We start from the raw sequence: 20,923 nt of genomic DNA, 5'->3' as shown, positions 1-20,923 counted from the left end.
AGTGAAGAGCAGTTGAAATTGTGTATGTTGACTGTAATAATTTATTTAGTTGAATGTACTTGCCATGATAGTAATATGGATTACATTTTGGATATATTTGAAATATAAGAAATTATATAATGGCTTTTTTAATGGTATGAAAACAGTGGAAGAAAAGAACACTATGTCAGGCAAAGGAGAAGGGCTGATGCGAGGAGTCTTTGGGTCACTCCAGCTAGTGCAAAATAACCAAGATGCCTCCGTGCCTAAACGTTTTGCCATGTCAAGGCACTGACACCTCTTCTTTCTTTTTCTGCTGCACCTGCATCTTTCCCTGTAATGCTTTTGATTGATCTGGCAGAGGCCAGATTTATTGCCTTTCCAAGAATGGCTTCAGTTGCCATTTTATATGTACAGGACAGAGCGTGCAGAATCCCAGGAGGAGGGCAGCTAGCGGAATGGCAGCATGGTGCAAGGGAAATGAGCCAGATGGAAAGTGGAAATGAAGGGCTGATCCAGTGGTTCCTCCTCTTATAAAATAGTGCAGGGAGTGTGGCCCCTGCACTGCTGCGTGTGTTAGGGAGCAGAGCCAGCTGGAGAGTTCTGAGAGCTTGCATGCTATCAATGCTGATTTTGCATCCCAGAAGTGGTATGGATACTGTAATTTGTTTAAGAAATTAACCAGTACTAATTAGTTTACTCATGCCAGGTTTTTTTTTATTTTCTCACCAGTGCAATTTTGTGGATTCAGACTGAATCCTGATGAACCAAACTGAATATGAATGTTGTTGCACCTTATATTCAGCAACATACTGCTTCAAAATGGAGAACCAGTTTAGTCTAGTGGTTAATGCTCCAGGCTAGAAACTAGGAGACTGTGAGTTCTAGTTCCACCTTAGGCATGAAAGCTGGCTGGGTGACTTTGGGCCAGTCAGTCTCTCTCAGCCCAACTGACCTCAGAGGGTTGTTTTTGTGGGGAAAATAGGAGGAGAAAGGACTATTAGATATGTTCACTGCCTTGAGTTATTTATAAAAAATAATAAAGAGGGATAAAAAATTTAAACAAAAAAAAATACTGGAAGTTCTGTAGGCCATCATGGTATTGAACTGTATTTCCATATCATATGATTTCAACATTTAGGATACTTCACGTGCCAATACTTAAGTTATTTGTGAGACTTTTTACTCACTGAAAGTAAAATATAATCTTAGATATGTGATTTACATTTGCCATTAGAGCATTGTCTGGAGGATGGCAAAACATTGTAGAAAATAAAGCCCCAAACTCCATAAAATTATAATAAAACTGGCTTGAATGTGGATACAAATGTAATGCTAAGGCTTAAATATTTATTGTTGTGAACTGTGATGTATTTATCTAATCTCTACTTCTTTGCATAGTAAGAAATTCCAGAGTCATTGGTACTTAATTTTGGAAAGAGTTATGGATTGGCAGCAATATGCAATATTTGTCTTACATGGAGATACTCAACTGGAGTATAGATGAATATAGGATATACTTTTTGCAATACATCCACTGCCTCCCTATCAAACACCTTGAGAAGTGCCCATATTCCAGGATTTTTCAAACTGTTTTGTGTCTCTTAATAAAACTTTTCAGGCAGAACAGTTGGAATCCACCCCCAAACTAGGGTTAGCTGATGCCAGATTCCAAGCTGAAGACTTCAGCATTCAAGGGGTATCTCTCCTGAAGAGAAACATTAACTATCCACGTTGAACTAATCACTTTAAAAACTGTAAAATAAAGCATGGTTTAACATATTGTCCAAAGTGGGGCAGAGTTTTTTTGACATGAAAGCCGTCCTCGTAGTAATATGGATTAGATAACAACAGCTGCAGATACTACATTTAGCAAAATGATTGTGTGGTTGTGCAGTCGTAAAATAAAACTTAACCAGGCTACCTAAGTAATGTTATAAAGCTGTCAGCACATTTTAGAAAGCAGAAAGTTATATTCTGAGGTAACAAAATCTCTGCTAATCAGGGAACATTTTTGCTTGAATGAAGAACAGGATACAGTATCTCTTAGCAGCTTCTCTGGGACTAGGAACATTTTTCTGTTAAAACACTAGGAAAAGGAAACATGCTCGATCCTTGCTGATATGCATCGTATAAGAAATAGAGGGTTTTGTTTTTCAAGATAGAATGAGACACCACTTTCAGTTCTTCTAACTTTAAATGAAAAAACAGAAAACTTTTATGAGAAAAGTTAAGAGTGGATCCCAAGTGAAAATGAAAAAAGGCTTTGAAAATTTTCCATAGCTTTTTAAAAAGAACTGATTACCATTTATGCTCAAATTGTATAACCTAATTTGAAACTAATTTGTGGTGCTGGTCTTTTTAGGCTATAAGCTAGACTGCTACATCTTTTTTTAAAAAAAAAAATCCATCAGAAAGGCCCTCCACTTCTTTATTTGTTCCAAGAAAACAACATGGATGCCTTCATGCAGTTATCAGGAGTTGAGATTAACTCTTGTAAGACTTTCTGTTTTATTGATGGCATTATTAATTGGCAATTTGAATACTGCATCTATGCAGTAGGGAGAAATATGCAATAGACAGGGATCAAATATTGTAATTGCAAAAAGGAGCTAAGGAATATTAAACATTTTTTTCCCTTCAGTATTCTTCTTTCTGGCATTATAAACCTTAAGAGCAGAGCTCTACAATCTTTGGGTAGATTTTGAGGGTGCGGGGGCATCATCTTCATATGTATTCACTACAGCCTGTTCAGAGCAGCCAAATTCTTTTTTTCTGTAGTGTAAAGAGAAGGTAACTGTGAAGGCAAGAATATATTGTATTACTATTAAATAGCACTATATGGAAATGTGCTTCTATAACTGTACTAGGTAAGTGTGAAAGTTATCCATTGTAAGAGATTAAATATTAGATCTGAGAGAAGTGAAGAATGGTGAGCATTAAAAAAAAAACATGGAGAGAAGGAATTCTCAAACTTACATTCTGCAGAATCATAGGGTTCCATGAGAGACGTGAGGGAGGGAGCAGGGGAAGGGAAAGAAAGGTCACTTTTCTGGGGTTCTGGGAATTTTTCTTTTTTTTAAACAGCCTGAGAAAATTTGAAAACCCCAATATAGAGTTTCAGCTTTTGTTTATTCCAGAGATGAGAGAAAATTGTGACCATTTATGTATTGGTGGTCTCAGTTTCTGGAAGTTCTTCATTTACAAATCTTCAGCTTAACTTTCTGGCCTGTTGATAGCATAAATTGTTATTTTGATAAACAGAAATAACTTTTTTAGTAAACAGTTGGAGAGTGTTGAATGAATATGAAAGTAGATTAACACACAGGCCTTTCTACCTTTGGTTTATTATTACTAATATGTATAGAGTCTGTTTTGCCAGGTTTGGATTAATAAGTGCATATTAAAATCATCTAACCATACGTTAACCCATTAAGGCATGGATTTGGCTAACTCCATGTATTGTATGCAGTTGGATTCCTTCTTGTGTTAATTTTTTTTATAACATACAGAATATAGGGTTCTACACTTCATGTATTTTAATAGCAGATTTTAGATGTTTACTGGCTACTGTTTACAGTTACTGCTTACTTTTCTAGAGGCTTGAAATATATTTGTAAACTGCATCTGTCTATAAATTCCCCCAGAGGACATTTGAATTTTTATAAATAATAATTAATAAGATATGGCCAAAATGCCTTAAGGCATTTTATAGACAATGTGGTCATTGTTATCCAGGATGTAAATGCTGCATGTTTCAAATCTAGTACTGTATTTCTGTAATAGTAAGATATTTGTCAGAAGTCCACAAGCAGTTCCCACTGATGCTCGCTGGCATATAATACACACACACCCAGAGAGAGAGAGAGAAATACCAGGGCCTGAAGGAGGAACTAGGGAGGACGTGGAAAGTAAAGGCCAAAGTGTTAATCTAGTTTATGATATAGTGTTCTTTTCTTCCATCGTTTTCAAACCGTTAAAAAAAGCCATTATATAATTTCTTTGGCACTTGGGGCTGTGACTCCTAAGTTGGGAGAGTGGCTCCAACGGATCCCAGGAACAATATCAGACTCTGTCGAGAAGAGTGCTAGGAACAGCTAAACTCCCAGGCCTTTGGTAGAGGACCCGAGATTGAGGAAGACCTATAGGGATGAGAGGGATTTTATTTATATATTTATGTATGTATTGTGTGTGTATATTGCATCTTATATAGAAGATAATATATAACTAATAATGGCACATAATAGCTGAGAAATACCATTATCCTTTATGGATTTCTCTAGTCCAATGTTGTGTCCAACTTTTTAATGCATAGTGGAGTTCATCTCCAGTTTAACTGTATGTGATGTGTGTGTGCTGCATTTCATACCATCCAGCTTGACTATAAGAGAGGTAGTTACCTACCTTCTCTACACATTGCAGGATTTTATGTTCTCCCTTATTTGCTGTTTTATAAGCTAAAGAAGCCCAAATGTGGCAGTGTTTTCTCATATGGGAATTGTTCCAGTCCTTTGATAATTTTAGTTCCCTTTTTCTGCACTTTTTGACAATTCCGTTTCTGCAAGGCCTTTTTTTGTATCTGCTTCTTTTTCATCAATTAGCATTTTTCCGAAAGTAAAAATAGCAGGTGGTATTTTTGTAAGGAAATGGTTCAGGGGTATGCATGCTTACATTTTTCCTAGCAGAATTTTTTATTCTGTTATGAAAATTTATTTTGCTATTTTATTGGAAATTCTGACTGTTGTATGTGTATATGTATGTTTTCAATCTGAGTTATACATGTATCATTAGAATGATGTTACTGTTATTTTTGTTACATTGTCAGTTTCTTTCTTCCCTACCCCTTGTTTAACTTTGCCATACTCTGTTGTTTCTTTTATGTTGTTTAATTTTTCATTTAAAAACTGTGAGTGGAATTATTGTCTTCCTGTCTCCATATTCAGGTAGTGTCAGTGGCTGAGTATCACCGCAGAATCGATGCTCTAAATAGTGAAGAACTACGTGCACTCTGCCGACGTCTCAAGGTGCTTTCTTCAGTAGTTAATTCCCTCAACTAGAGATTAGAATTTTTTTATGCAGTGGTCCTGATCAGAACAAAGCCCATATTCGATGATTCTCTTTGTTACAATATTGAAATAACCCAGCAGAAAATTCCTTCCTTGAGGTTGTGTCTCCCTTTATGAAGGGGCAGAATTGCTCTGATGACATTTTGTGATGTGAGTCACTTTTAGATCTGAGCCAAACTTTTGCAAGTTTAAAGTAAACTTCCAGTGATAATGCAGGTACTTCTCTTTTTCGTTCAAATTCTGAATAGTTATTCCAAATCCTGGATATGTAGTTTTCTGATACAAAGACTATGCAGACCTTAAGTTAGCCCATAAGATATAGCTCAGGAAAAGATCTGTGCAATTCCTGGAGACTGTGAAACCAGTTGATGAAACTTCCTAGCCAAACTAAGTTAAATATTGCCTGGATTCTCACACAAATAGTTTGGTAAATATTTCATGAGCCCCTTGGAGGGCTCATGAACAGCTGAAATTCAGATACTTAGATTATCCACCAGCTAAGATTTGCACATTCAAACTTGTCCACTTTTGTGCAGCTGGGAGGAGGTGTTTAGAAGCTTCTGCTTCTGGTTAACCACAGTTTATTTTACTGCACTGGACAAAACAGTCTTGTATTCTTCAGTATTAACTGTTAATGTTAACTATGATGAATTAATCAAACCTACTTCAAACTGATTTCTAAAGCTGCTCTGTTTAAACTGAACATATTCTACATTAACTGTAGTTTTATATTTGAATATTATAGGATGTTATGCTTAACTGATACCTTACTCCTTCTGACCATATGGAAGGAGGAGAGGCATTATGTGAGAGAAGACTAGAATCATTGACATTTGTCTAAATCAGCCCATCCAAATCTGGAGCCTTCTAGGTGTCTTGGGGCTCCAAATCACAGAAACCCCAATCTGATGAAATCCCATATCTTTGGAAAGGTTATTTGCAAGGCTGTGACTTCACATTGAATGTTGGTATTTGCCTCCACTTTTAGCTTGGCCATTGCCAGTGAGTGCTATAGTGCCATCTGTATTCCTCTGTAGTCTCGTATATATAATTGCTCCCATACCTACTGTGTTATAGCTGTCGCCTGGCTGCTCTCAGTGCTCTTCTTGGTGCCTTACAGTGAGCTGTACCACCAGTATATCCCTGCTTGCTCAGTTTTTCATCCCCAACTGGCCTAAGAACTGTATCTAAACCTGGTATGCACTATTCCTTATAATGTTTTGTCCTGGAGCTGATTGGTTGCTTATAAATTGATTTCTCATGAGCTCTGCAAGGACATCCAATCTCAGACTGAGGTTAACTGTGAAGCGAAAGCTTAGTGGGATGGATACAGGGAGTCTTTGCAGCAGAGCTGGTAGCTGCTTCTGCTGGGGTCTGGCTATTCTTACACAAGAGGACAGCATTAACCAAAAGTGGATCCAAATCAGCAGTTTGGAGGTCAACATTCTGGCCAAGAAGCTTATATGGTAGTTGTAAATGTGATGCTGTTCTATCTGTGTTGGCTGTCTGTAAATGTGATCTTTATCATCAGGTGACCCATTTTGGATGTCCCATTTCCTTCAGTTACCTCTGCCTGCGCTGAATCCTTATCTCCTGTTTCATGAACAATTATTTCTGTAAATCTTCTGTTACTTTCTGCTGCTGTAACATCGTGCTGATACTGTTAATCTCAACTCCATGGTCCCCTTCTCCAAGTTCAGCTCCATCATGGTTCTCAGCCATGATTTAATTGAGGCTTGCATAACCTCACCGGTCAGTTTCCAGCATTGTTCCCATCTTGATGGTTCTTATGGATGCTCGGAGTCTTTGGCACACACTCCAGATAATGTTTGTCCTTTTACTGACAGTGGTTTTGGCATTCATTTTTGCCTCTTCTCTCCCTTGCTACTTTTCAGGCCAGGAAGAGATTTTTCTGGTAGTCAAAAGGAGCTGCAAGTTGTCAGTAATAATAAAAATGATGATGACGGCATCATGTATTTGGTTACTACAGAATTTTGCATAAGTGTTAGCTAGTTCTCAGGCTTAAGGTAGCTGTACCTTGTGGACCAAATTAAGGGCTGCATAGCTCCATAAACTTTGAAAACTGGCATTGGGTTTGCATCCTTTCTTTTGTCTTTTCTTTCTCTTTGGTTGTCATGGGTTAGAGAAAAGAAAAAAAGAAAAAGTGGTTTTGAGAGATCAGTTCAAAAAAATATTGAAATAAAATGCATATACTTTTAAAGAGTGTATGAAAATGAAATTAAAAAGACTTAAGGACTCTGCTCTGAGCAATTTTTTTTTACACTTTGTTCACATTGCTGAATTTTCTTTTTCAAACTGGTAAGGGCTTTGTATTTCACATCTGGGGATGGAAGGTTTAGTTGAATGAAAGAGAATGCAAGAGGGTTTGTTTTAGGCTTAACTGCCTTTTTTATTGTTATCTCCCCCACCCCCACCCCTTAACTACAGAGCAGCTAGTCAGTTTAATTTTATTTGTTTGTTTGTTTGTTTGTTTATTTTATTTATTTAAGCAAGCAAGCAATTTATATGGCTGCCCAACTCACTCATGGTGACTCCAGGCGGCTTACAGAAATAAAAACCCGAAATACAAAACCCACTACATCCCCCACCCCCCCAGCTACAGCAACACATGCACACTAGCCATTTGATGGGCTCCATATTGACCGGGGATCCCCAAGCCCACTGGCAAAACCATGTCTTCCAGGCCTTGCAGAAGAGTATTAAGGTGGGGGCCAGTGTTATCTCTGTGGGGATGATGTTCCACAGGGAGTCGCCACGGAGAAGGTCCTTCTTCTCGGTCCCACTAGATGGACCTCCTTAATGGGGGACCCGTAACATACCCTGCCTCCCTGATCTGGTGGGTCGGGCAGATGAAACAGGGAAAAGGTGGTCCTTCAAATAACCTGGCCCCAAGCCATGTAGGGCTTTAAAGGTGATAACCAGCGCCTTGAATTGGACCCGGAAGCAAATTGGCAGCCAGTGCAGCTCCCGCAGGAGAGGTGACACGTGCAAATCTAGACTTGTCCAAAACCATGCAGGCTACCGCATTCTGAATCAACTGAAGCTTCTGGATACTTTTCAAGGGCAGCTCTGTGTATATCCTAATGGCCCCTGTGTAGGAGATACACTTTGCTGTGTCAAACTAGACACGTACTTTCTATTTTCTTTCTCCGCTTTACGCTCAGACCTTTATAAGCCTGTTGGCATAACTTTTGCATTCTCAGTAGATACATATATATGTATACAGAGTGTGTACATTATTACTGTTACATCTTTAAAATTTCAGAAGCATTTTTTAAAGCTTGAAGAAGTAAAACTGCCACTGAATGAATAATAAAATGTCTAATGCAGAGAGTTTAGCTAAGCATTTAAGCCTCTATAATGCCATTCATTTCAGTGCAACTAAAACAGTGTACGTTCTATTTTTATTATTGTTCGTTATTTTGTCAGGTTTCCTTAATGCAGAATTGGACTAAACATTTTAAAAACTTTGTCAGATTTTGAATAATATTTATAATTATATGTGGAAGAAAATGCTTTTGTAGTTTTGCTCATTCTGCTGCTGACCAGTTAATATTTCAGGAGATGCCTTATTGGCCTAATTCATGATTAAGACCATTAATAACATGAGGAATTAAAAGAAAAACCTTGGAGATAATGAATTGAATTGAAGAAGTCTGCTATTTTAAAAGATTATTTTAACTGCATATAGTTAAAGAATGATAAAAGGCCATCTAGAAAAGCCAACACTCTATTTCTGTTGGTAGAAATGGCAAGGGGGAGGTGTCAGTATATTTTCACTTATTAAATGGCATATGAATTATTTGCTGTTTATTGATGTGGATGTCAGGCTGCTTGCACTTCTAGAAATCTGCCATTGGCATTTCAGAACTAATTTAGTAACTGGATGAACTTTAAATTATTTTTAATATCAGAAAAATACAAGTGTGTATCACTAAATGTTAGCTATATAAATACTTGCTAAATTGCCTTGGTTCCTTTTTCAAGAAAACAGTTGTCAAACAGCCAGGTCAGGTGGTACTCCTTAAACACAGTTAAGGGATCATACACACCAATAGACTGCAAAGTTTTCCTTAACTGGTGAATCATTTTGTAAGTAGCAACTTATATGTGGGTACATTTTAAACACTGACTGGAAGCATCTTAGCAAAATTAATTAAAAATAATCCCTTGGCTTGTTTTAGTTGTGGTTAATATTACTGATAATGCATAATTGTTGGGGCAAGGGGATACTGCAAAGTACAAAGAATTGTAGATTCTGTTGAAATAGAATAATCAATTCTGCAGCTTGATTAACTGTTGTTGTTGGAGCACTTGCACTGGCTGATATTGTGAAGTATAGCATTAACATTTGATTTAGATTTTTGAAATGAACGTGCCTTACCTTGCAATTATTGATTAAGTACGTACATTCAAGTAAGTGTCATCTCTTGGTAACCGCATAGATAGATTTTCTCCAGTATAAATTTTGCAGTTCTACTGATAAATCATTTGACTTTAACCCATTTACCTTGCAATGGAGTTATGTTCTTGGAGTTCTCTTCTCTATTACAATACATGGAGGACAGTTCAGTGGAATGAAAAAAACAGAATATTTTTTAATGGAAATGCCATATAGATTATTGTGGACTTATGTATCTTTATGTCTATATGTCATATACATTATGGACTATAAAGAGACAGCAGACAGAAAAATATAGTACTTCAACTTGAGAGATACGGTCTAAAAAGTTCTAGCATTCTGAGAATTATTACTCCATGGAATTTCTGACATACCTCTTGCTGATCACTTGTTCAGTAGATTTTTGTCACTTCAAACTTATGATAGATGCTAATGGATACTATACAGATTAATTGCTTTTTAAAATACAGTAGAAACAAAATGGATGGTGAAGTGGTTTGTAGGGAAACAGATTGTGAGATGTAAAAAGAAAGATGCAAACAAAGGGGTTATTGTTAAGTTCAGCCCTGTTATAGTCTGTATGAAATCATTTTTAAAAACTATTTTGTAATCATGTGCTGTTGGTGAAGTTTTAAAAATTGCATTTCATTATAAGGCTGCAATTTACTACTTATTTATATGGAAATAAGCCCCATTGATCCTAATAAGTCCTTATTTCTAAGTCCATAGCATAGTCAACACCTGGCCAGATAATAAGGTATCTCTCCCATGTATGATTCCTCCTCCCCCTTTTTACCTGGAACTTTGAATTTGATTACTTCTGTACTTCCCACTGTGGTAAGCACCCTCGGTACTCTTATTTTTAAAAAAAATGTTTTAATTTTAAACAAAGTTGAACTATAGGGATTGCCTAACCATAAGCATAAATGCATACAAGATGTATATAAGAAATGTGGGGAGCAGTTCTATATTTTGGGGAAGAAGTTGATGTATTTAGATTCTCTTAATTTACTGAATCTTTAGGAGGTCTGTCAGCACCTCTGGGATAGGCACATCAACTGGAATACATGCTATTTCCAAACAGTAATAAAATACAATGAGTTCTGAACAGAGCTATTGAGTGGAAGGGTTGCCAGATCCCTCCTTATCTCAGATGTCCCCCCCCCATTCATGGTCCCCTCCACCCACATCTCCACTTGTTTCCAATTTTGTAGCCCAATTTTGAAATTGGAAATGAGTCAAGCCAGGAGAGAAGTGATAGTTTCTATGGGGAGTGGAAGATAAAAGATTGACTCAGAATCTCCATCTTTTCTATCATTTCTCTACATGAATTTCTCTCCCAGTACAAGGTTTTACACGTTGTTGCAGGGGGAAACATCTTAATTCTCAGATAACTGTAATATATTTTTATACGAATGTTTATGCATGCAGCAAGATTTAAAATGAACTGCATACAGGAAGATTAGAATGGACATGCACAATGTTAAAAGCAGCTTATATTTAAAATAAATAATCTATGGTTTACAACTCTTTAATTTTGTTTTGGTGTAAACTTTTCAAGAGAAACTGGTTCTACTTGTACGAGTAGTCAGTTGACTCTTGATTAAGGATAGATTTGAATGTCTTTTCTATGTGGGGATGCAAATACTGTACTACTGCAGTATAATATTTCTAGATCTTATTTTGCTTACCTCTGAGGGTCAGATTAAATCAGGTTCATATGGTATCTTGGAAAGGTAACAGATACAAAGACCCAGTTTAAATAACAGAACAGGCTCACAAGCTTGCATTCTCACATTATTTCAGTGATGGGGTATATCCAAATTAAACATAGGAATCTGGCATTATATCTAATATTTAGGCTTTTTTCTGAACTAGTTAAAATGTTACACATAGGCAAAAACTTTCATTCCAACATAACAGGATGGATGTGATAAGGAAAGTTGTCAAATAGCATTTTGAATGCTAATTTAACTTTCTCCCTCTGTGCAGATTACTACAAGAGAAGATACATATTCAAAGCAGGGAACAACTATCAAAACCGAACTGGAGCCTGAGGCATTTCGGCCAAATCTTAGTGATCCCAGTGAATTATTACAGTTGGATCAAATTGAAAAGGTATGATATAGGGAAAATATAGCATAACAAAACTCCAGGACTCAATATATAAATGAAACATTAAATGCTTTGCATGTTTTGCCATAGAGAACAATGGGAATCCAAAGAGCAGTTGGAAAAATAGGAACTCAAAAAAAGCATCTTGCTCCCTTTTTATGTCACAAAGTAGGTGGTGGATGTGCAAAATTCACTGATTCCAGAAAACTCCAGAACATTTCATTCCTCCTCTAAACCATGGCATTCTTAAAACAGTTCAGCAATTGCAAGAGGTAACTCCTCCAAACTGGAAGTGGTTCAAGATGACCCATGGATAGTCAGCCCTGAAACAGGCCTATTTTATTTAGAATACCATATTGAGGACACCTCAAATCACTTCCAGTTTGATAGATATATTTCCAGAGGCTGCCAATTCTTTCTAGAATGGCATGATCCAAAGGAGGTTTGGCATGGTCTGGAGGGAACTTTCATCTCCAAATCATTGAATTTTGTGCATACCTTCTAGTAATCTATTCTGACTGCTGTTTGCCACCCAACATAGTGAAAAGCTGGACAAGAGCATTATTTTTTTCTTTAAATTAAATAGGAAGCATTTTAAAAATTATAGGAAACAGTGGAAACATCAGTTGAGGTGTATATTTTTTCCCAACCTGACTATACAGACTACCACGGAAAGCCAGCAAAGAGTAATGCAAAGCATTATTCACTTCAACACAGCAAGTGAACAAGAACAGCTAAATGAATTAATAACATTTCTGGCTATTGGCTTGAACTTCCCTTTCATTGAAATATAGTGAGCATTGCTGGCAGAGGTTTAATGAAGGAAAGAGCGGCCAGGTGAGGAATGGGAGGAGGGGAATGGCATGAGGGAACAGTGCAAGGCAGCGAAGGCCAGTGGTGTTGAGGCAGCATTTCTCAGTGGTGGCACTGGGGCTGAAGTCAAGGCCTGGGGATGGTGGTAGCTGGCTGAGACTGCTGAAGGCCTTAGGCCTCTACCTCAGTCCCGGCCCTGGTGTTGCCACTGAGTGCTGCCATGCAGGGTGGCCAAAAGGGCATAGATGGGGGGGGGGATGGGGGGGGTAATTGTAGCGCCCCTGCAGTTGTAAGTGTGGGCGGGCTGCCAAGTACCCAAATTTTGATCACATGACTGTGGGGGCACGGCAACAGCTGTATCTTCAGGCACTGGTCCTAAGTCCATTTTTTCGTCGTAATTTCAAATGGTCATTGAACAAATGATCAGATTGTGAGAACTACCTGTACTAATTATATTTTATTTTTTTATTGTTTGACTTCTTAAAAATGTGTTGGGAAATTTCTAATGTTTTCTCTAACTCAGTAATCTGTCCAACGGAATTCATTTATTGGCCAAATATTAGAAATGCAATAAACAAATGATACCATGAAATATAGAATATGTTGCCCTTCTAAGAGCCTAGCATGAACTTAGAAAATTATGAAAAAATAAAGGTATTTGCTTTAACATTTCACTTCGGCTATTCAATTATTGTTTTGGGTTAGAGATGTGAAACAGGTTTTAATTTTAAACATTTCAAGTTTGTAACACTGCATTTCAGCCAAGCCCAAAACAGTTGGCTATAATTAAAAGTAGGTTGTTACCAAAAGTATCTCAATTCCATCCAACCATTCCAGAAGCATTATGAACTCAAAATGGTCTTGTTTCAAATTTAAAACAGGTGTTTCAAGTTTGAAAAGGGTCTGTTTTGAACTCAGAACACTTGAACACTTCCAAAGTCATCAAAACAATGTAATGATTCCAGCAAGGATGAAGCAGCTGTTTTAAACTTTGAAACAAAGCATTTCACACTCAAAATCACATTTGTAATCAGAAACATCTCAAATTCAAAACTGTTCGTATACCATTATTATATGTTTAAGTAACAAAGCCTAACTTGGCTGCTACGATTGCTTATTTTATGTTAAAACATAAAACCAAAATCTGAATTGTCTGTTTAAAATGTACTGCTTTGTAATAATATTCTTGGAATAGATAGAAATGTTACTTGGATAAACAAAACAAAGTTCTAAATGAAACAGTTCTGAACTAACTCCATTGCATAAAACTGGATCAGTTAGTTGTAATCATGAGGAGATTATCTAAAATTACAAATGTAATTGTCCATAAAGTCATTTGCATATATCAGGACAATCCTAAATGAATCCATTGTTGTCTGTCTTTAGGGTTTTTTTCTCACTGTTTTCTTGATGAGGGAAAAGTAGAGTATGGCTTAGTTCTTAAGTATTAGTCCTTGGAAATTGGTCACAAGTATACCCAATAGCCATCTAGGACTTCCAGCAGCGGTGGAAAATGTAACTCCCATGGATTTCAATAATTTTATTTATGTATTTATTTATTTATTACTTTTGTACCTCAGCCCACTTTGAAACTACTCAATGCACCTTAAATACATAAAAACCTCTAAAAGAATAAAATGATACAGTGAAAAGCATAATAATTTAAACAGAAAGAGTTAAAATCACTGACCCTATACCTGGTATTACTCAATCTTCAAATGCTCCTTGAAAGGGTAGGTATTTGTGGCTTTCCTAAACATTAATAGCATTGTAGATATCCAGATCGTTGATGGGAGATCATTCCACAGGGAACACAAGTCTCGGGGCACCTATCCTGCTGACTTGTTTCAAAGAGAAGCCCCACAGCATTTCTTCCTGGATAATTCAGATAGGATGGACCATATCCCTGAATGGTGCTTTCAGTATGTCTAGTGGCTTTTAGTGGCATTGAGTACCATGTACAGCTTTCCTGTGAGCCTTGTTATTTGTGCTTGCCTCAAGCCATCGATACTGCTAGTAAGCAAGAGAAAAGAGAAGGGCCCTGTTGAGGTGAATAGAAAAGTTCTGATTTTTGTCTCATCCAAGTTATTGCTTCGTCTGCTTGTTTGTGAAAATATCTGGAGGACATTCAACAAAACAGTTTAATTGTCTGAACTAATGTAGATTGAAGAGGCTAGGTCTTTAACCTCAAAGAGCAAAATACAAGACCTAATACTCTTCTCATAAATACATTTACTTGGAAATAAAACCCAGGTAATTTCAATAGAACTTAAGTCCAGGTAAATTATTTAATATAGCAAACTGATTTTTCTTCTGTGTAACATAGAGATTGGAAACATTGTCATAAAGCATCAGGCGTTTATAAGATTTAGGTCCTGAATATTAACTGCTGTTTCTTTGTATGTTTAACACCACCTGTTTTGTCCCGAAGCGTTAAACCCTTCTAAGTTAATCTCTTTGTTTAGTGCACATGCTTAACTTGCACTTGTATTTCCTTAGCTGACAAAACACCTCCCTCCTCGAACTATTGGCTATCCATGGACCCTTGTCTACAGTACTGCAAAGCATGGCATGAGCTTGAAGACTTTGTACAGAACTATGACCGGCTTGGACACACCAGTACTGCTGGTTATCAAAGACAGTGATGGACAGGTGTGGAAATAACAATGGTCACTTTTTCTTTCCTTTGCTCCCCATCTTCCCCATAACAAATCGTAAACTTTAAGACATCTTAGCTATCTTACAGGAAAGCTCAATGTTGTTTTAATTTTTTAAAAAGAAAACTCAGTGTGGTAGGCTGAACATGAACATAGTAATGCAAAACACCTATAGCATTTGAAATGATTACTCCCTCCCTCAAGCTGAGCTCAAGTCCTGATGCAGTTCTGTGGCTGTTGCCATGCAGTGTCCTTGGCAATAACACAGAAGGGGTTTTCCACTGCCCTTCAAGTTGGCACTTTAAAGAGGAAGTGACTTACTGCAGTAGATTGAACTGGATTCTTGGTTGCAAAAATATGGAGGTGTTACTATTTTTATAGGAAAAAAATCACATCAGATGCATCTTTTACCACAAATGTATTAATCTACAAAGGTACCAAGGGATTTGTTCTCTTTGCAATAAGTACATAGAGTGATTTTTTGCATGCCTGGATATATTTTACACTTCCATAGTAATCTTTAATAGAGACAGCTGAGTGGGTTGATGTAAATCAAGTTTTCAGGATGGGACAAATTAGACAATAGAACTGTACAAACATATAACCATTTAGAGAATTATTTATGCTGTTTTGCTGCTACAGCTAGACTTCATAACATTGTTGTGTATATACTAAAGCTGCACTCTGACTTGATGGAAAGCCTAAACTCAGTGTAGAATGAGACAGTTTAAGGTAATTTAACTCACACAAGCAGAAGCGTCTTTGTTTCTCATCACCTACTCAGAATCTAAGTTTGGGAGCTTAGTTTGCTGGCCACTGATGTATGCCTTAAAAGGGGGGGGGGGGGCTAGCTTGAGAGAAATGCTTGTGGAAAAATATTGGTTTTCAGATCTTTTCTCAAATGAGAATGATCCTTATGATTTATCATCTCTGTGGCAGTCTTGGGGATGCTTGGCAAGATTGTAGGGAACGATGAGGAAGATTGATGTATATTGAGAGAGGATATGATAACACATTCATGCCTGAAAGGATGCTACATAGGAGAAAGCCACAACCTGTTCCCTATCAGCCCAGAGCACAGGGCAGAAGTTACAAGAAGGCAAATTGTGGCTGAATGTTAGAAATTAAGAGCAGTTCAACAGTGAATCAATTAAGCAGCTTCTGTTTGTTGGATGTGAGAGCTATAATGATGTAATGGTTAAAGTCGCCAGGCTAGAAATCAGGAAACTGAGTTCTAGTCCTGCCTTAGGCACCAAGCCAGCTAGATTATTTTGAACCAGTCACTCCCTCTCAATCCTACGAAGAAGGCAGTGGCAACCCACTTCTGAATTCTTGCCAAGAAATCTTCAGGGACTTGTCCAAGCAGTGGCCAAGAGTGAAGACTGATTTGAAGCTATGCGTGCACACGCACGCACACAGTCATTGGATCTATTTAAACAAAATACTGTGCAATCATCTGTCAGTGACATTTCAGTTTGGAATCCTGAAATAAGCACAGCATTGAACTTGATGGCCACGTGTCTCTGTCAGATTCTGTTTATTGTCACTATAATCATATCACACTATCACGCAAACTCTTTGAAAGTGATTCTTTTAAGAACAGCCCACTGATTTATTTTTTAAAGTTCATCCTTATTAACATTCTTGCTTGGCCTACTCTCCTTGGTTTCTTCATTTATCCAACTTTCTGTTCCTCTTTTTTTAATGCTTTCCACCATTTCACATCATATATATTATACTTATTTAAAAACTCTCATTTTTCATATTCATATGACTATATGAATGAGGTAAAAATATAGTCATCCCACCAATCTTAATTTCTAAGGTTTTTTAAAACTTAAAATTGTGAATAATATACCACTTCCCATTTTGGTCCTACTAATAGGTGTAAAGCTTTTGTATATGCTTGTTAGTATATTGGGCATTTTTGTAGAAATCAAGGGTGAAGAAGGTGAAGCTGAGCTTAATTCAGTTATATTAGCAAAGGAATGCTGGGAATGCCAGTTCAGTGCTCTGAACTTGTGGTTTTTATGGTTTAAAAAAGAGATGTAACTTTAAAATCCCTGCAGCAATTTCTCTGAAACATAATGTACTTTATCCCATCCGTTGAGCTTCCTGAAAATCTCATTCCATTCCGAGAATAGGTAGGTAGTTACGTAGATGGCACCAGTAGGAATTTATGTGGTTCACTTGCTAAATAATAGAAGGACTGCTTCATTTTTCATGATTTATCTTCACAATCAGGAATTAATTGTGATAGGCTAGTTCCTTGGCCAACACAAGGCCAAGGCTATCATTGCGAAGGAGCTCAGTCAGTTCCATAGTTAAACCATATACCATTTGATATTTTCCATTGTCATTTATAGGTATAGTGTCTCTTACAATCTGTACATATGAGAACATAAGAACCTACACAGTGAATAATTTTCTATTTGCTGCTTCTTTATGAGGGCTGGGGAAACAATTCAGTGTCTCTCCAAACCTAGTGCTCAAATTGTCAGTCTATCATATCTTAACAAAACTATGTACAGATAATATGTTTCTGTTGCATGAAAGTGCCAGGTTTTTAAGGTGATGCAGCTCCCTAATACTTGGAGCAGTAGATTTGGGGGATGCATTGCAAAACTTCCTTTAAATGCTGTGCTGTTCTTTATCATGCTTCTCCTTTTTGACCATTCTTTATTTCAGAGTTACCTTCACAAAAATTACATTGTAAACATGCTTAATATTTAAGAGGAACAGTATTCAATTTCCCATACTTAAATTTCCAATTCAAATTTTGATGTATTTTAAGTCTGTTTTCATATGTCCTGATTACTGATGTCACCAGGTTATCTTCCCTGTTTTGAAAAAAAAAAAAATCTTTGTTCATAATGCTTGTCTGAAATACAGTACAAATATTAAGATCCAGATCATTTACTCACCCTTTTCTCTGACAAAAATTATGTTGTTTATGTCGATGATGATGATGCCACTGATTCCACCCTTTTAGAATCACTCTGTGTTATATGTTGCTTTACTTTTATTACACATTTGTGCCTAAGCCCCAACAGCAAAAGGAAAGTGTATGGTTTCCATTGCATTGAACAGAAAGGGGGAGCAGGAAGGAATGGAGAGTCATTGTTCACATGAATCAAACAATAGCTGGCAATATTCCTGCATTCCTATTTTTCCAACTCCTTTGTTTGTATAAGTAGAGGGCCTACTGAATCAGCTAGACAAACTGTGCTGATCCCTATCTGATAACTTGTTGAGGAAACAAGTGGAGACAGGCTGTGCTGATCCTGTTCTGGTGACTTGCTATCTAAATGGACTGGCCCTGCCTTCCCCAACCTGGCACTCTGAGCCCAAGAACATTGGAAAAGCTGATTTGGCAACAACAGGACAAGCATTAGAGATGGCAGCCAGCCACAGTTTGTCCAAGTGTTTGTGCTAAGAATTGCCTCTTCTTGAAGGTGTTTTCTGCTCTCTGTTTGCTGGATAAATTGCCATCTGAAAGTCCTTTTATATTTTATTAGATTTTTTTCATCTAAAAAAATGCTCCATTAAAATACCTTGCTGAAGTTATGACTTTGTTTAGCTTGATTGTGCATTGATCTTAATGGATTGAATAGAAATAAAATCCTGATAACTCCAATTAATGTAATCACGTTCATGGGGTGGGCTTCCTATATATTATGCACAAAAGCAATGGAAATGTCACACTTTCTGGACCATTTTTATTCTTTTTTCTAGATTTTTGGAGCTCTAGCTTCTGAACCCTTTAAAGTGAGTGATGGGTTTTATGGCACAGGAGAAACCTTTCTGTTTACTTTCTGCCCAGAATTTGAGGTAAGGACTTAGAAAAAAAATAATTATCTAAGTTATTTAGATAATTTATGTAAGATTACAAAATAGTTATGAGTCTAATAATTTTATATTGCTATGAAATTACTTAGATTCCAGTTAAAAATAAATAGTTACATTTTGGATAGTGAGGCCTGTCATTTGTGTAGAACTTAGATTGCAGTTGCGATGAAAGGCACCCTATGTTTTCCCATGAATTATATGTTCCAACAGTAAAGTTATTTTAAACAAACACATATACATACAGACCCACAAAACTAATAAAGAATGAGAATGAACACTACAAAACAATTAGTGGTTTCTTTTCTATAAATGTTCAATCTAATAAATCTTGCTCTTATCAGAACATCAGAGTTTGTATAAATTAATAAATGGGGATTAGGATTACTTCATGATTCACTGAATTTAGGGGACAGCGTTTGAAATTCAGTTGGTAGATGGAATTTCAATATATTGAAAGAAGTTGGTTACACAGTGAACAAAGACATTCTTTGTTGTATTCTTTATTGTAGCATTTTAACAATAAAATACAGTCTCTGGATTTTTCTGAAGCAGAAACTGACGATGTTTTATGGTGTTTGTTGCTGTTCTTTTAACAGTAGTTTCCTTAAATCTGTGTTTTGTGCATCTTCATTTATTTTCATAACCATTAGATCTTCAAGTGGACTGGAGACAATATGTTTTTTCTTAAAGGAGACATGGATGCCTTGGCTTTTGGTGGTGGAGGGTTAGTAGTTTTTTATCATAATTTTTTTCTTTCTGATAAAGTGTTCTGGTACAACAATGGTGTGCTATTATACCCTTTGACTTTCCTATATACCTTCCAAGTATCTCCATGCCCACAACATTTACTTTATGGCAGCCTCTTATCAATGTTGGCATTTTTTTTCTTGAACAAGTCTGAAAATCCATCTTTTCTTTTTTAAAAAAATAATTAGATAACTGACTATATAAGGTAAACAAATACAATTTAAAACATCATTATGGAGCTGCTATCAGTGTGCTCTATTAATAACATTTTGAAATTAAGATAACTTTGGTATATTGTCAAAATTGGGCCTAGCTAGACAGAGAACTTGAACTGAAAAAATCTTAACTGAATGGCTAAAGCAAATATTACAATTGGCATTTTCTAGTTCCACATAAAATTATAGTACAACAGTATGTATTTTTAATTCAATGTGGAGAAAGTCTTTACACTATTCACTATCATAGAAAGCATGTTGTGAACTTTCCAGTGAACCAGTGAAAAAGCTCCCTTGTACTTTGACACAATTAGAAAATTGAAGAAAAGCTTCCATTTCCAAAACTTGAAAAAACTCCAGTGAAAATGCAGTGATCAGTAGTAATATTTTTTACATAAAACACTTTAAATTCAGTATTATTTTGCTTCATTTCTCCACATTTATTGTTTGAATTAAGGTGATAAGTGTTTATTTGATGTTCACAAAACTTTCATAGAAGGAGAGACATGCCACAAGGTGATAAACTGAGTTGTAGGAGAGTGGATGGAAATGAGAATTCATATTGTTCAAATTGAAGTTCAAATCCCACATCAGTTTAACCACTTCATGCATCTGATGAAGTGAGCTACAGCTTACCAAAGCTTGCGCCTTTCAATAAAATTTGTCAGTCAAAACAAGTGTTACCAGATTCCTCCTTTCTGACTGCCATACAGCTCTCCTTCTGTAGTGATTGTGTTTTCTTTGTCTGATATCGCTAGTATTAGCATATGTAAAAGTAATTTCTTTATGGCTTTAGAACCCAGCTTTTTATGCAAAGCCAAAATGTCTTCTGCTCAGTCCTCAATCTCACTGCTTGAAACGTGTTACTACTGACTAAACACAAAGAAGACTAAGTTCTTGGTTTTACTTCAACAATTCCATGGCAGACCCAGTTTGCATTTTTCTATGTGTGTTTACACTGTACTCAGTACAGTGCTGATGCCATACTGGTATGAGACTACTGGATCTGGGCCAACCAAATCCAGATGATCTTAGATGCCAGGAAAGAGTTTGGGATTT

The 20,923-nt window shown here is 36.6% G+C and overlaps 1 protein-coding gene across 8 annotated transcripts in view; it reads left to right on the top strand.

The window, feature by feature from the left end:
* Nucleotides 1-20,923, top strand: part of OXR1 (oxidation resistance 1) — a 270,118-nt gene that overhangs the window by 247,146 nt on the left and 2,049 nt on the right. For 5 of the 8 annotated variants that reach the window (XM_088149047.1, XM_088149042.1, XM_088149041.1 and 2 more), the window contains 5 exons: nt 4,923-5,003; nt 11,461-11,586; nt 14,896-15,048; nt 18,789-18,884; nt 19,553-19,626. In XM_088149047.1, the coding sequence (XP_088005173.1) occupies nt 4,923-5,003; nt 11,461-11,586; nt 14,896-15,048; nt 18,789-18,884; nt 19,553-19,626 (530 nt within the window). The remainder of the gene's footprint in view (nt 1-4,922; nt 5,004-11,460; nt 11,587-14,895; nt 15,049-18,788; nt 18,885-19,552; nt 19,627-20,923) is intronic. The other 3 variants (XM_088149045.1, XM_088149044.1, XM_088149046.1) reach the window with 3 other exon arrangements.

This window comes from Python bivittatus, unplaced genomic scaffold (genome assembly GCF_059951505.1).
Source record: "Python bivittatus isolate LINGU-HERP-01145 unplaced genomic scaffold, Pbiv_v1 ctg000590_np1212, whole genome shotgun sequence".
In the NCBI taxonomy this organism is placed as follows: Eukaryota; Metazoa; Chordata; class Lepidosauria; order Squamata; family Pythonidae; genus Python; species Python bivittatus.
Note: the sequence above shows the minus strand (reverse complement) of the source record. Positions and strands in the feature narration are given on the sequence as shown.